Source organism: Protobothrops mucrosquamatus, unplaced genomic scaffold, assembly GCF_001527695.2.
Source record: "Protobothrops mucrosquamatus isolate PMUCROS unplaced genomic scaffold, P.Mucros_1.0 scaffold320, whole genome shotgun sequence".
Lineage (NCBI taxonomy): Eukaryota > Metazoa > Chordata > Lepidosauria > Squamata > Viperidae > Protobothrops > Protobothrops mucrosquamatus.
The window spans coordinates 757,018-774,453 of record NW_015386659.1 but is presented as its reverse complement, the minus strand read 5'-3'; the positions used below and the strand labels follow the sequence as shown (position 1 = coordinate 774,453).

Sequence of the window (17,436 nt, the reverse complement as noted above, 5' to 3'; positions counted from 1 at the left end):
GTAGACCCTGTTCCAGATGGTCAATCAGGCGATTTAGCAACACTCGTGCAAAGATCTTGCCTGCGACGGAGAGAAGTGATATTCCTCTATAATTATCGCAGACTTGTCGATTTCCTTTCCTCTTGTAGAGGTGCACGATGGACGCGTCTTTCAGTTCCTGAGGGATGGAACCTTGTTTCCAGAAAGACCGGAACAGCTGAGTGAGTTTTTCAACAAGCACAGCACCACCAGCCTGATAGACTTCCGCTGGGATTGTGTCAGATCCTGGCGCCTTACCACTGGAACACTGACTGATGGCCTGTGAGGTTTCAGCCTCTGATGGTGGGACATCCAGGCTATAGTTGATATCCACCTGGGGTATTCTGTCGATCGCCTCATTATTGATGGTGGATGGGCAATTCAGCACAAAGTGGAAATGCTCAGCCCAACGCTGTAAAATCAGAGTCCTCTCAGTGATGAGAGTTGCACCACTCAAATCCAGTAAAGGGGAGCTTCCTGAGGGCTGAGGTCCGTACAGGGATCTAAGGGCTTCATAGAAGCCCTTAAAAACTAATTATGCAGAAAATAACAGGAGAAGTGGAACAACTAAACACTAAGACAGAGGACTCAATTGACCAACAGATCCAACCAACGGAAAAATCAAAAAAGGGAGGAACAACATTGAAAATGGAAATGACTTTTTACAAAAATCAGAAGAAATTTGAGGAAAAAGAACAGATTGAATGGAAGGTAAACCTATAAGGACAATTGTGGGAAACTGGAATAATAGGAAGGCTATCTAATGAATACAAATGGGCTAGTTCTTCTAAAAAAACTGCAATCAAATGGTCTTTCTTATTCCAAATAATATATATAATAATAGAGGGAGAACTATTTGATGGTTCAAAAGCACTGACATAGAAGGTTAGTAGGCAAAGGAAGAAAGCCAGATTAAGGCTGAAGAAAATAAGGGTTTTGATTTATTAGAGAGGATTTCATATTACTAACTAGAGGGTTGAATATGATGGAAAATAGATAATTTTTAGAAAATAAAGTAACATTATAATTGAATAGGTAAGATGGGTAACAAGACTAATAGACTTTGGTATGAAAAGGGAAAAAGGGAGAAATTGAGATAAGGAAAATTTTGGTCACCTAATATAAAATATTTGGAAATCAGTTGAAAATAAGAATTCTGTTTGTCCAATATGAGCTAACAGATATTACCAGGAAAAGAGAGGGAGTATTTGAGCTTTTAAAAATTAGACCTAAACAAAAACATGGAAGGGATACCCGTTATCTGAAGCCACCTGGGTGAAATCCAGTGAAGTAAAGGCTAATAGATTGGTCAAAAGGTTTCATGTGAAATACCCCAACAAACCAAAAGATAACCCTTAACATATGCTTTGGTTTGCTTTACGGGATCTGTCCTTTTTGTAAGTGGGGCCGGATGTCAACGCTGCAAATACTGTATATTTTTGCTTTGACAATATGCAGAACTGTCTGGTATTTATATAGTTAAATCAGGCAACAGTGAAAGCCGGGAAAAAGAAACCGGAAGTAAATCATGTCGTCCAAGTTAATTGGAAGATGTGAACCATGACCCCAAAATAAGGGAGGGAAAAATGCTTAATATGTATTTGTAACGGAAAAGAATCAGATCTAAGCATTTTTCCACCATGCTGTACTGACGTCTCTGTAACCTAACCCTAACCCAGTGAGGCACCCGACGATAAATAAGTGGGTTTTGGGTTGCAGTTTGGGCACTCGGTCTCTAAAAGGTTCGCCATCACTGCGATACACATACAATGATGTGTGGTTAATTTTGTAAGATATAAGAAATTATATAAGAAGTTATATATTAAGTTATAAGATAAATTTTAAAATAAGTTAATTCATAAAATAAGTGTTCTATATATTAATATCTAGGCCATTTATCTAATTAAGCATGGTATTTATTAATTGGAGGAAGTCTACTTTTCCCCTGTATAAGTTCTCAGATGGCAGTTAGTCACTATATGATCCAGTGTCTTCCGGGCAGCACCTTGTACAAATATGAGAAATTGTGCTTTATTCTAATACAAGTCTTTCAAAAACTACAGTCATTTTCTTATGTGGATACTCATATTTCATGTTTTTTTGCCTGGGTCCCCTGACTTTATCAGCACATACATTGACCATTTCCAATACTATTTGTAACATTTTTTCTGAAGGTATATCTATCTGGGCTCTGGAGATATTTACTTTTAGCTGATCTTTTTTTTTAAATAATATTTTATTAGTTTTCTAATTTTACAATTAAGTATTTAAAAAGCAACATGGTGACTGGATTAATCAATAGTTCAATAACATACATAAATCTTTAGTATAAATCTCAAGTTACAACATCAGATATTTCCTCTCTTTTTCCCTTAATATCTACTATCTCATATTAGGCTAATACAGTTCTTATTATTATCAACTAAGTAAAAGCAACTTTGTTACATTTATCAGTCATTTTTAGTTTATACATATCTTAATTGTGTTGTCATTCAACCCTTGTATACAATCAATGTCCTGTTATTGCTTTTTTCTCAAGCTTTAATTTCCCATCAATATTCAAATTAACATCTATGTTCTATAACAGTGATGGCAAACCTTTTAGAGACCGAGAGCCCAAACTGCAACCAAAACCCCACTTATTTATTGTTGGATGCCGGGTGGGCGTGGCCCACTGGGTGGGCGTGGCTGTGGTAGTCATGGCAGATTGGGTGGGTGTAGACAAGGTGGGCATGATCACCTCGATATTGCTCATGGGGAGGGATGCCTGGGGGGGCCAGGCAGGGTTGGGGGAGATCCAGGGGGGTCTCTGGCAGGTGGTGTGGTGTGCAGGAGGCTCGTCCTGCTGGGTGAGGTGAGGCAAGGTGAGGCAGGGCAGGGGTGCCATTGTTAAAGGGCAAGGTGAGGCCGGGGCGGCTGCTGCCTGACACCATCAGCCCCTGCACACAGAGGCCAGCGAGCACATGGGTGCTAGGATACATCTGGCCATGTGGGACCTCGGCAAGTTAGTGGGTGGCTGGTTGAAGAGGGACGGTTGCCATCTTCAGGGCATGGCGCGCGTGCCCACAGAGAGGGCTCTGAGTGCCGCCTCTGGCACGCATGCCATAGGTTCGCCACCACTGGTGTATCATATTATTATGTGTTCTTTTCATACATTTTTACTGCTGCTATGTATTTCATACCATACACTAAATAAATCTCATATTTATCATAAACATTTTTAAAACTATGTCATATCACTCACCTAGAAGAATTTGTTGATTAGATGTTTCATCAAAAACAACAGCTGGCTGAGAAAAATGTTCCTTGATAATTGAGTTATTATGCAAATTCTCTGCAAAACAAAATACAGAGGACTAGGCTGAAGGGTAGACATAGTTACAAGTAGTCCTTAAGTGGGAACAGAATTTCCATTACTAAGTGATGCAATTGTGGAATGCAATGTCATGTGACCACATAGCTTAGCAACAGCAATCTTAGCAATCCCAATTGCTTCATTAAATGAGGATTATGGGTTGTTAAGTGAGGTTCTCACTTGCCCTTGATTTGTGACTTCCTACCGCTTGCAGAAAGCAAAGTCAATGGGGAAGTCGACAGGAAGTCCAAATAACAAATCTTTCCTTAAGTGCTAAGCAACGACTACCTTTATTTTCTATTAAAAAACAGGCCTAGAAATTTTACTAGCTCAGATTTAAACAAAAATCATAGGTGAGGCCCAACTATTTTGTACCTTCTGTTTATATAAAAGGCAAATGAAGTCATACGCTATATATCCATCAGGAAAAATGAACCATAAAACATTTGCAAAATTAATTTGAGCTTATTCTCAATTATTCTGATGCAAACAATATTGCTACAAAATGCAAACTATTAAGTCCCCAGGCTCTCAAACCCATTGCCCAATTCAAGGAACATAGGTTCTGAATACTTTCCAAATCTATATAGATATTATATCACCATGACGGTATCAAGCTACCTGTTGGCACTTCCCAAGGTTCATATTATACATGTATGTAAGTCTTGAATACTGAGAAAGAGAAAATAATGGTGCTCTCTATATAACACAACATTCGTATATGACTGCTGGAATGGAAAAAGTATTTGATCACTGATCTTCCCCTACATACCCCCAGCCTCTAATCAGGATTGTCAATGTCTTACAACCAATAATAATGGATAAATAGAAATACTCTGAAATATTCTGCCCTACTTAACTGCTAACACTGCTGTTTCCAAGGTAGATTTGGAAGATATCCCCTGCTATTTTTTTATTTCAAATTCAGCAGAGCTCATAAATTTTGATTAACTTTGACATTCATACCAAATATGTTCTGGGAAAATGATCTTTTCTTTTAGATTTTTCTGAATTTCTGAGGTATTCCGATGCTCAGGATGATTGCAGAAAAGTTCCATTGTATCTTGTTTAAACAGAAACATTGCTGCAATTCTGGTGATTGCAGCAGATGCACAGCAAGTGCTAAGATTATTTTTACTGATCAAAAAGATAATATATTTATACATCATGTATTTGAATAAACCATATCAATTAATCTGTCTCTACACTAATATATTCTTTCTTGATATCTGTCAAGCTGTATACTTAATTTTTTACATTTAAAATAATAATTTATAAAGGGCTGAGGAACACAGCATTATTCTCTAGCATTATCTTATTCCTATATTCCTACAAGCTTTTTTACAAAGTAAAATGGGTGGTAGTATTCTATGTGGAAATTTGTTTACATGCCTGGAAAAGTGTGACATCCAGAGACCACATTATTTAGCAACCGAAATGTCAGCAGTCCCTATTTCATTAACCAAGGACCTCCTTGCAATCTTGTGCCAGTTTTCAACAACTAAAGTCAGTGAGGAAGACGACAGGAAGTTGCAAGTTCCAGGCAGTACACAAGCCGGCTAGCAGGCATAAGCATAATGGGGCTTTGGGGCTAGTGCAGGAGGGTGAATGAGGGGCAGGTTTGGTGCAAGTGTGGGGGGCTTGGGCTAGCTGCTGCAGGTTGCAGGAGGGCATATGAGGGGCAGGGGCAGATGCGCACAGCAGAGCTTGGAATGGCTGCTGAGAGGTGGGCGAGGGCACACAAGGGCAGGTACAACACGAGGAAAGTTCATGGGGGGCATATGTCATGCAAATGAGCTTAGAGTAGCTGCTGCAGGGTGGGGAGAATGTGCAAGGATTATAGTGATGCAGATTGCAGTGGCTACTACAGGATGCAGGAGGCTGTGATAGATGCAAGCATGAGCATAGAAGGACTTCGGGTGCCTGCTATAGAGCATGTGATGCTAATGTAAGCTGGTTGCCAGATTAGACACAATTGTTAGAATGCTGGGATGGCCAGAACTTCAAGAACTACTTGTAATTTAGAAAGATTGTTGATCTACATATATAATGCTCTGATGACCATACCCATCTCTGAAACAGATTTCGTAGCAACTTTCGTTTTAGGTTTCCTAGATTCTCTTTGTTCAGGTGATATTATTCCACCAATTATAAAGCCTCCTGAAACAATAAAAAAATTAATTATATTCTATATAATACCAATTATAAATTGTTTTACTCAAGATGGGATGGAATTACTGGAATAACTGGGTTATCTATAGCAAATTACTACCAAGGCTATAACTTAATGACTGTTTTCACCCATAATTTCATAATGACATTCTCAAATGAAGAGAATTTTGTGAAATTATTTAGTTAAAATAAAAAGTTCCATTATGCAGAGGCAACATAAGGGGAAATCACCAGTATTTAGGTGATAATGTACAGTGAGGGAAAAAATTATTTGATCCCCTGCTGATTTTGTACATTTGCCCACTGACAAAGAAATGGTCAGTCTATAATTTTAATGGTAGATTTATTTTAACAGCGAGAGACAGAATAACAACAAAAAAGCCAGAAAAACATATTTCAAAAAAGTTATAAAATGATTTGAATTTTAATGAGTGACATAAGTATTTGATCCCCTATCAATCAGCAAGATTTCTGACTCCCAGGTGTCTTTTATACAGGTAATGAGCACTCTTAAAGGGAGTGCTCCTAATCTTAGTGTCAACGCTGCTAATATCGGATGTTTTTGCATTGACAACAGATGGAAATGTAGCCATCTTTTACCTTTTGCTTTTAGAGTTAGATGATGCTGGGAGGGGGGATGTGAATGAGAGTCCAGCTAGACATAAGAACACTAAACCTAGTGTGAGAAACAATGTTATAGTAACCAGAGCTGATAAGGAATTGGCAGGCTGGAGAACTGGAGAGGAGGTCCATGCTTCAAGCTAATTGGGGAATGTGATTTATGACTGTTAATTGAAGGAGGTAATTGTGCTTTGATACTAGGTGCTCAGGGGAGGGGAATTCAGTTTTGGGCTTCGATTAAGCAGTGCCAATATTATGCTACTCAAAATAAAGATTCTTTAAGGTAAACAATGCCTCGAAGTTCTTTTGAAGAGTTTCATCTGTTGGAACCATGACATTAAGCCAAAAACTCCAACTTTTTCCTAACTATCTTGGGGCCCCGAGCCCCAGTTGCTGTCCCTAGAAAGGAGGAATAAGCTGACAAAGATTTGGGGAAAATCTCAGCATGGAGAGAGAATGCTGGCAGCAGCTATTACCCCAGAGGGGGGAGCAACAGCCAGCATGCCGGTGGAGAAGGAACTTTTTCAGGCCTCCCAGCTGGGGACAAAGGCCAAGCTGCAAGGACAACTGATCTGGTCACCAGAATGGACCCCACCCAGCAAAGACTCCAGACACCTCGAGATGGCCTTGCCAACCTCAAGTGCTTAAAAAGCAGACGGGACTGAGCTGCTACGAAGGGACTCCCATACCTCACGTTCCCCATACCGGTGGAGAACCAAAAAACCGTGTACTGCTAAGGACTCGGGTGAGTGGACGTACCTGTCCACAGCACGTAGCCAGTCAGTGGAGAAGCTGGTGGAAAGATTTGAGGAGTTGGAAATTAAGAGTGGAGAACAACCTTCCTGCTCCCCATATGCAAGTGATCATGGTGATCGGAGAGGCAGCCACCAACTCCTACCAAGAGAGACCCCCAATCCCCCCCCCCTTGTACAGTTCGGGCAGCCTCCCAATCCTTGAAGCCACCCAGCTCGGGGCCCGCACAACAATGGGAAATGTCACAGCCTCCCCAGCTGGGAAGCCCCCAAAAGTGCAGCAGCAGATGGGGACCTTGCAACAACTGTGGATGATGCAGCTGCCAAGGGGTCAGCAATCACTGGGAGCGCTGCAGCAGCAATGGGACTGGCAGCCACCCCCGAACGTGCAGCAACTGCTAGAGGCCCACAACCGATGGAGATCCAGCAACAACTGCTTCCGGGGCTGCCACAAACCCCTGAAGGCCAACAGCAGTGGGGATGGCAGCACCACCCCCCACCCATGCAGCAACTGCTGGGAGGCTCGCCGCAGCCAGGGGTGCCACTATAGCAGCCGCTGAGACCGGTGGGAGTCGAACAGCAATTGGGAGTGCAATTGCCGCCTGCAATGCAACAGCGGGTGTGTGTGACAGCCCCTGGGCACGCAACAACCGTTGGGAGGCTTGCAGCAATTGGGAATGCGGCAGCCACTGTGGGGGGGGCAGCAACAGCTGGGGATGCAATATGCACAGTGGAGAGGCCAGCAACCACTGATGGCATCACCCCTTAGAGCCATCTTCGATGGAGACCCGGAGAAGCTGACCCTTTTCCTCAATCAGGTGCATTCTCACTTGAACCGTTGTGCCTATTTCTATCTGAACCCAGCCACTACGGTCAACGTGATTGTGTCCAACTTAGAAGGAGAAGCATCCAAGTGGCTGAACAATTTATATAACAAGCAAGCACCCAAGTTAGAAGACCCCCATCTCTTCTTCCTAGGGCTGAGAGCAAGGTTCGAGGATCCATCCATTGCCCTCAAAGCGGAGGAGCAAATCCACAAAATAAAACAAGCCGGCAGGCCTGCACAGGAATATGTACAAGGGTTTTGCAAGATAGCCGGTCAAATAGAGAGGTGTCCTGAGCGATCCCTGGTCCATCACTTCAGGGAGGGACTAAATGACCACCTCTCCCAGGCTTGTATTTATCGAGCAGTCCCTGATTAGCTGCGAGAGTGGTACCAGGCAGCAGTAAGACTAGATGTTCAGCTTGCCTGCTATCAGAAGCCACGCCACAGGAAGCCATGTTGAGGCCAAATCAACCCAAGAGACAGCCACCCTCCTGAAAGTCTCCAACTGCTGTGGCTGCAGAGAATCCCAGACTACCTACTGGGCCATCGATCAAGTGTTTTACATGCCGAGAGCAGGGGCACCAAGCAGCGAATTGCCCAGTCCCTTACCCCTAGCAGCAGAATAGACTGGGACCACCAGCGAGGAAGAAACCAACCCAGCAGCCAACAAAAGAGAAATCCAACTGGATCATACAGGAACCTATTGCTCAAGTCACGTCCCCCACGCAGGAGAATGTCGAGACCCAAGCCGGACCTGCCATCGCTCTACCTTCCTACCACAGCAACGATGAAGGAGAAAACGACCCAATGGTGAGTTGACACATCCCACCTTTTTCACTACTTGCCAAACTCATAATCCCTATGATGGGGGCATAGGTAGATTTAAAAGTATTAAGCATCGACTCCGGATGCTCCTGGTGCGTTATTAGCTTGTCACTTGCTCTGAAAATAGGCATACGAGCAAAGCTGCTGTCCAAACCCGTGAGGTTTGAGCAAGCCGATGGATCCCTAATGGCGGAAATTTAATCATGCAATTGACTGAACCCCTACGCTTAGAAATAGTTGAGCATTGGGAGTTCATTCGTTTCATGGTGGCTCCAAAAATGACTGAGGCTGATCCTAGGGCTAGCCTGGATAGACAAATGGAAGCCTTTTATCTGGTGGGAGAAGGGAATGAGGACTGTAAGACTACCTATAGGATCCAAGCCCCCCACTAATTCAATGGACGTTACAGAGACTTTAGCCTGCCCAATGACCTAGTGCACATGGCTGCCTTATCGCAACCAGGCGAACCACTCATTGCCAGCAAATACCGGGACCTAGCGGAGGCATTTAGTGAGAAAGAATGTGACTATCTGCCTCCCCACCGACGCAATGATTGCTCCATTGAGCTATTACCGGGAGTCAAACTCCCACGACCGAGGATGTATGCTATGTCCCCCCTTGAAATGGAGGAGATGCAGCGACATGTGGACAAAAATCTAGAGAGGGGATTCATTGAATGGGCCAAGTCTACTGTGGGAGCCCTGGTGTTGTTTAAAGAAAAAAAAGATGGGTCGCTTCATCTCTGCATGGATTATAAGCATCTGAACGCTGTGAGTGTGGAAAATAAATACTCCCTCCCCCTCCTGAAGGACTTACTAACCCACCTGGCAAAGGGGAGTGTCTTCTCTAAGTTAGACCTGAGGAAGGCATATTACCAGATGAGGATAAAGGAGGGAGATGAGTGAAAGACTGCTTTTAACTGTCCCATGCTGTTTGGACTACAGGGGGCCCCAGCAGTCTTCATGCAGCTGATTAATCAGGTTCTAAATGACCATTTATATAAAGGAGTTCTGGTGTATCTTGATGATATCCTGATATAAAGCACAAATATGACTGACCACATAAAACTAGTAAGGGAAGTGCTAAAGCAGCGGTTCTCAACCTATGGGTCGTGACCCCATTTGGGGTTGATCAACCATTTCACGGGGGTCGCCAAGCAAGGCTGTCCACAATTTTTTCCCCCTTTTCCGGCGGGTGCCTTACCTCCCTTGAGCTGGGCCAGCTGGTGGTCGGCCTGCTCCGTCTCTGCCGCTTGCCAGCTACACCTCGGCCGGCGCAGGGGGTGGAACCACGCATGCGCGGCGCTCCCGGGCAGGGAAAGTCCTCGACTTATGACCGATTGGGTAGTCCTCGACTTACGACCAGTTTAGTCCTCGACTTATGACCGGTTTAGTCCTCGACTTACGACCGGTTTAGTCCTCGACTTACGACCGGTTGGGGGTCGCGGCATTAAAAAGGTTGAGAACCACTGTGCTAAAGAAACTGTTGAATGCCAAACATTATGTCAAACTATCAAAATGTGAGTTTCACCAGACCCAATTGGATTATCTTGGCTACAGAATTTCCAGCAAGGGCATTGAAATGGACTCGACCAATGTGAAAGATGTAATTGAATGGCAGCCTCCAAAGACTCGCAAACAGCTCCAGAGCTTCCTAGGATTCGCCAATGTTTACTGTCAATTCATCCCCTCTTTTGCTGAAATTGCCCTACCCCTTACAGAATTACTAAAAATAGGCAAAGGGGAAGGAAAGCCATGACCAGGCCAACCATTAGCCTGGATTATGAACTGTCAGACTGCTTTTGAGAACTTAAAAAGACTATTTGCTGTTGAACCGGTCCTAAAGCATCTCTGCCCAGGGCAGCCCTTTGTAATTCAAACCGATGCTAGTGATGTGGCCGTCGGAGCTGTACTACTACAAAAGAACCAGAGTGGGACCTTACAACCTTGCGCCTCCACCTCAAAAAAATTCACTGAGTGCAAAAGGAGATGGGCTGTATGGGAAAAGGAGGCTTTCGCAATATGCTGGGCTCTATTAAACTGGAGACACTATCTAAAGGGAAGCAAGGTGCCTTTCAAGGTGTGGACTGATCACAAAAATCTAGAAGCACTGAAAACTCCCCGCAAATTGTCCCCGAAACAAGTGGGATGGGCGCAGTACTTTAACTGTTTTAACTTCACTTTAAAGTACATACCAGGAGGAAAAAACGTCTTAGCTGATGCTCTATTCAAACTGCCCCAGTACAAAAGCCAGAGTGAAGAGGTTAATGAGACAATTATCTCCAATCCACAAACAGCCTCTCAATTCACTCTGCGCAGAGTCCCACCTTCAAGAGCCCCTAACCCCGATGACCTTAGGGTAAAGAAAATAAAACAAGAACTCCTCACTGACCAATGGTTCAAGGACAATCAAAACTCCCTAACGTGCAGGGATGGTTTCGCTTACAAGGTGGGAAAGTTATACTTGCCAGAGACCCTCTGCCTTAACGCTCTCCGACATTGCCATGACGTAAAACAGGCTGGACACTTTGGATATTTAAAAGCACTACACCTCATCTGCCGGCAATTTTGGTGGCCGGGATTGAAACGGGATGTGGAAAGCTATGTCAGGAGTTGTGCTGTATGTGCCACTATGAAAAGAATTCCAGGGAAACCCCTTGGGCTGTTGCAACCAGTGGCAGACCCTTCCCAACCATGGGAAGAAATTGCGATGGATTTTATAGTAGATCTACCTAAAAGTAGAGGAAATAGTCATTTGGACTGTGATAGATTTGTTCTCAAAGCAGGCTCACTTCATCGCCTGAAAAGAACTCCCATCTGCCCAATGACTGACCAAAATGTTTTTGAAATACATCTACCGGCTGCAAGGCGCACCTAAACGAATAATCTCGGACAGGGGGGTGCAGTTCACAGCTACGTTTTGGAGAAGTTTTCATAAACTAATTGGCTCATCTCAAGGTCTATCATCTGCTTTTCATCCGTCTACTAATGGAGCGGCTGAATCCGCGAACTCAATGGTGGAACAATATCTCAGATGCTGTCAGCTACCAACAAACTAACTGGACTGACCTCCCTTTCGCAGAGGTGGCTTACAATAACTCTGTTCACAGCAGCACTGGTTTCATGCCTTTTAAAGTAGCCACAGGAAAAGAATTCAACCTGATACCCGAATACCCCCAGGCGCCCTCCACTTCCCAGACACTTGATCAATATCAATGGGTGAAGGGGTGGGAAGAAGTTTGGAAAACCACAAAAACAGCTTTAAAAAAGGCTTCGGAGACATACAAAAAGCAGGCGGATTAAAAGGGGCTTTTCATCGAACATTCAAAGTTGGGGAAAAGGTTCATCTGTTAACTAAATATTTACAGCTCAAATTACCTAATAAGAAGTTAGGACTGAAGTTCTTGGGACCTTTCCCCACTGTAAAGATCATTAACCTGGCCATAGTGGAATTAAAACTCTTTAAGCTCTTAGGAAAAAATCACCGTTTTCCATTGCAGCCTGTTGAAACCTTATTGGGGTTCCACTTTAAGACCCCCCCTAAGAAGGCACCCGGCCCCTCGTGGTGGCAGGACAGAGCCACTATGAAGTAAAGCGTATTCTTGATTCTAGAATTTTAAAAGGGAAATTGCAGTATTTAGTTCAATGGAAGGGAAGCCACTTGGGTGAAGTCTAGCGATGTGAAAGCTGATAGACTCTTTAACAGGTTTTATAAGAAATACCCTAACAAACCAAGAGGCAATCCCTAACCTGTGCTTTTGTTTATACTACAGGATTTATCCTTTTTGTAAGGGGGGGAGGATGTCAACGTTGCTAACATCGGATGTTTTTGCTTTGACAACAGATGGAAATGTAGCCATCTTTTACCTTTTGCTTTTAGAAGTAGATGCTGCTGGGAGGGGGGATGTGAACGAGAGTCTAGCTAGACATAACTAAACCTAGCGTGAGAAACAAGGTTATTTTAACCAGAGCTGATAAGGAATTGGTGGGCTGGAGAACTGGAGAGGAGGCCCGCGCTTCAAGCTAATTGGGGAATGTGATTTATCACTGTTAATTGAAGGAGAGAATTGTGCTTTGATACTAGGTGCTCAGGGAAGGGGAATTCAGTTTTTGGCTTCGATTAAGCAGTGCCAATATTATGCTACTCAAAATAAAGATTCTTTAAGGTAAACAATGTCTCGAAGTTCTTTTGAAGAGTTTCATCTCTTGGAACCATGACACTCAGCTTGTTACCTGTATAAAATACATCTGTCTACGGAAGCAATCAATCAATCAGATTCTAAACTCTTCACCATGGCCAAGATCAAAGAACTATGAAAGGATGTCAGGGACAAGACTGTAGACCTACACAAGGCTGGAATGGGCTACAAGACTATCGCCAAGCAGCTTGGTGAGAAGGTGACAACAGTTGATATGATTATTCGCAAATGGAAGAAACACAATTTCCCTTGGTCTGGGGCTCCATGCAAGATCTCATCTTGTGGAGTTTCAATAATCATGAGAACAGTGAGGAATCAACCTAGAACTACATCGGAAGATCTTGTCAATGATCTCAAGGCAGCTGGGACCATAGTCACCAAGAAAACAATTGGTAACATACTACGTCGTTAAGGATTGAAATCCTGCAGTGCCCACAAGGTCCCCCTGCTCAAGAAAGCACATGTACAGGCCCATCTGAAAATTGCCAGTGAACATCTGAATGATTCAGAGGAGAACTGAGTGGAAGTGTTGTGGTCAGATGAGACCAAAATTGAGCTCTTTGGCATCAATTCAACTCACCATGTTTGGAGGAGGAAGAATGCTGCCTATGACCCCAAGAACAACATCCCTACCGTCAAACAAGGAGGTGGAAACATTATGCTTTGGAGGACAGGACAACTTCATAGCATCATAGGGACGATGGACAGGGCCATGTACTGTCAAATCTTGGGTGAGAACCTCCTTCCCTCAGGGCCGTGGATGGGTATTCCAGCATGGCAATGACCCAAAACACATGGCGAAGATCTCAAAGGAGTGGCTCAAGAAGAAGCACATTAAGCTCCTATAGTAACCTAGCCAGTCACCAGACATTAATCTCATAGAAAATCTGTGGAGGGAGCTGAAGGTTCAAACTGTTAAACATCAGCCTCAAAACCTTAATGACTTGGAGAGGATCTGCAAAGAGGAGTGGGACAAAATCCCTCCTGAGATCTGTGCAAACATGGTGGCCAACTACAAGAAACATCTGACTTCTGTGATTGCTAACAAGAATTTTGCCACCAAGTATTAAGACATGTTTTGCGAAGGGGGTCAAATACTCCTTTCACTCAATAAATGCAAATCAATTTATAACTTTTTTGAAATGCCTTTTCCTAGATTTTTTTTGCTGTTATTCTGCTCTCACTATTAAAATAAACCTACCATTAAAATTATAGACTGATCATTTCTTTGTCAGTGACCAAACGTACAAAATCAGCAGGGGATCAAATAATTTTTTCCATCACTGTAGGTGTACATAGACTTCCTATTACAACATTCCTGAATAATGTGATTGAAAAAGAAAACGATTTCATTTCTTAATTGGAATGGAATCTGGAGTAGAAATCTTTGTGCTATAAGCAAACGATCTCATGGGATTTCATTGTTATTCAGACAATTCTGGGTTCTAATTTTTTTAAAATTTTGTGTTAAAAATACAAAATATAATCCAAGTCCTTCTAATCCAATTTTACCAGGTTGGTGTACTGGTTAAGGCATAGAAACCAGAAGACTATGAGTTCTAGTCCCATTTTAGGCATGAAAAAACAGCTGTTTGACCTGGCCCATTCTCTCTCAGCCTGACTGATTATCTAGTATATCTATATAAATACATATATTTACCATGTAGCTCCCGCATGTAGGCAATGTTGGATCTTTGCATTGTAGAGATTTAGCGATATATAAGTTTCAGAAGAATGTATATAGCAAAAATTTAGAGAACATGAACTTCTGTGCAGTATGCATTTGGCTGAAGCAGAACACTTAGGTTCAAAGTAAGTGTAAAGCCATCTTTTAGATTTTTCAGTTTGCATTTCTAAAAAAATTAGTGTTTCATCACAAATAATAACAGCTTCCCCATTCAAAGCCTTTGAATTACATACCTGAAGCACTTATCTTATAATCAATACGTTCTCCTCGCCAATATTGCAATGGTTTAATACGTATTCTTTTGGACCGACGAACATTGGGTGTGTCTGTAGGCAATACTAATAGAAAGGAAACATACAAAAATATGCATTTCAGGTAAATCATTCATATATATGATAAATATATCTTCTATATAAATAAAAATGTAAATGTTCGTTTGTTCAAAATCTTAAATCTTCGAATGTTCTTCACCGATTGCTTTGAAATTTTGACACAACATTGCACTCGAATACGCACGTGTTTTTATATACCTATATTATATAGATGTCACACCTGTGACAGGTAAAACATGCTTTTTTTGAAAAACAGCGCCATCTGTTGGACGTAAAAGCAATACACGCGTTTACCAGAGTGAGCCACAGCAACACGTGGCTGGGTACAGCTAGTGATAAATATATACATACACACACACACACATACATATACACAAAATTTTGTTGTCATTCTTAGGCAACATGGTTCATAATTCCATGTTGTTTTTAATTGTAAGGTTTACATCAATATTTTTTTCAACGTTTCTTTCCTTCACACTATATATACAATTTTCCATTTTAACCTTATCACTTAAAAAGAAGTTTAATCTGTTTTAATAGCTCAATCTTTTCATTACCCTTGTAGCTAAAAAGTAATACAAATCTAATTTTGCCAAATTTAAGACTCAATACGTTGTCATATTAAAGTATTTTATATTATATTTGTCTGATGTATTTGGAATTTAGTAAATATTTTCCAAGAATCCTCAAGCATATTTTAATATTAAAGGGAAAAAAATACAAAAAGATACATTTTCAGACTAAGAAATTTTATGAAAAGCCGTAAGCTTTTATACGTTATAGCTTATTTCATCAGATGTTAGAACTGATGAAATACCTCAGGAGTCTCAATTTGGCAATTTTTGCCCCTTCTCAAAATAAACATGTAAAGACTTAACACAGCTGTCCCAGTCAGGAAAGCACAACTCTTAACGTCATGAGAAACAGTAGTTGCAGTAAAGTCAAACAAAATCTATCATTTCTGAACAAAGCACCAAGCTATTCTTCCCACTTTAAAATCCAACCCCCTGACCAGTCTATCGGCAGCCAATACAATGCCACAAAGTTGTTTTGAGAGCGCTGAGGTACAAACTATATAATGAGTCATCCTCAGGGTGCAGCGACCTTGAAGTGGAAATGATTGGGAAGAAGTCTACTTTTTCTCTGAAAATGATACCCCTCTCTAATTTTCATGCAGTTACTGCAAAAGTGAAAGCATGCAAAGAATGCTGCCCCAAAGCATCCTCCTCCCCCCTCCACCAGAATGGCAGGGCACCTAAAAAGGCAACCTGACATGCTCCCACTTCAAAAGACAGGGATTAAACCGGCAGAAGACTGGGTAGAAAAAAGAAAATTAGATCACTTAGCTATATCAGGATATTGATTATGAAAACATTTCACTAATCTAGGGGCTTTAACAGGTCTATAATCAAACTACTCCTTCTGGCTGGTAGGAAAGTCTTTCCATGCCACTAAATATTGGAGGTTCCCCTATGTTTGCGAGAGCCCAAAATCTCCTTCACTTCAAAATGTTGTTCACCCTCTATCATTATTGGTTCAGAGACAGGGGGAGGAATTGGTCTAAGGGGTGAGGAAACTTCAGGTTTTAATAAATTGCAATGAAAAACCGGATGGACTCGGCAAAGTGACTTTGGCAAGTCTAGTTCCATGGTAAAAGGCGCTTAATGGGGAAAGGCGACACAAACTTAGGCCCCAATTTCTTAGAGGATTGAAGTGAGTGCAAATGAGTAGATAGGTAAACTTGGTCCCTCACTTTAAAAGACTTTGGCTCGGTCCTTTTTTATCAGATTGTGCTTTATAAACATCGCAATGTTTATAAACATCTACGAATGCTTTTTGTATGATGGGCCACTTGTTTTGCAGTTGGGAGACCCATTCATACAAAGACAGCACCCTAGGGTCATCAACAGGGAGCTCAGGCATAGACTTGAAATCTTGACCAGTAGCCACTCGGAAAGGGGTGAAACCAGTACTGCTGTGTACAGAATTATCATATGCCACTTCTGCAAATGGCAAGAGGTCATTCCAGTTATTTTGTTTATAATTAATAAAACATCTAAGGTATTGTTCCAAGATTGAGTTGGTTTGTTCACATATCCCATTCGTTTGGGGGGATGATAGAACTAAGTCCTTGGTCAGTCCCCAATATCTCCCAGAAGGCTCACTAGAACTTGGAAGTGAATTGCTCCCCCTATCTGAAATAATGTCTTGAGGTGTTCCATGTAGTCGATAAATATGATGCAGGAATGGTTTTGCAAGACCTCGAGCAGAAGAGATCTTTTGGCAAGGGATAAAATGCACTTGTTTGGAGAATAAATCAGTTACCACCCAAATTACTATATTTCCTGCACTTTCAGGGAGTTCTATAATAAAGTCCATAGAAATCTCTCTCCAAGGTTCTGATGGCTCAGCTACTGTTTGAAGGAGTCCTGGAGCTTTCCCTTATCGCTGCTTTGCCGAAGTGCACACCGGGCAGCTGGCAACATAGCCCTCAATGTCTTTCTTGAGGGATGGCCACCAAAACTGCCTCTTGACTAAGTGCAGTTTTTTTCACAAACCCAAAATATTCCACCATTTTTAACTCATGGCAGGTCCTCAAAACCATGAGTTTCTGACCCTCTGAAGCATGAAGTTTTGCCCCCACACAGGC

The 17,436-nt window shown here is 42.2% G+C and overlaps 1 protein-coding gene across 1 annotated transcript in view; it reads right to left on the bottom strand.

Moving 5' to 3' along the window:
* The window catches only part of CENPC (centromere protein C), a 63,965-nt gene that overhangs the window by 30,142 nt on the left and 16,387 nt on the right, over window positions 1–17,436 (bottom strand). The window contains exons 3-5 of the mRNA XM_015815163.1: window positions 14,688–14,792; window positions 5,441–5,533; window positions 3,263–3,352 (exon numbers count right to left, since the gene is read on the bottom strand). Of these exons, the coding sequence (XP_015670649.1) occupies window positions 3,263–3,352; window positions 5,441–5,533; window positions 14,688–14,792 (288 nt within the window). The remainder of the gene's footprint in view (window positions 1–3,262; window positions 3,353–5,440; window positions 5,534–14,687; window positions 14,793–17,436) is intronic.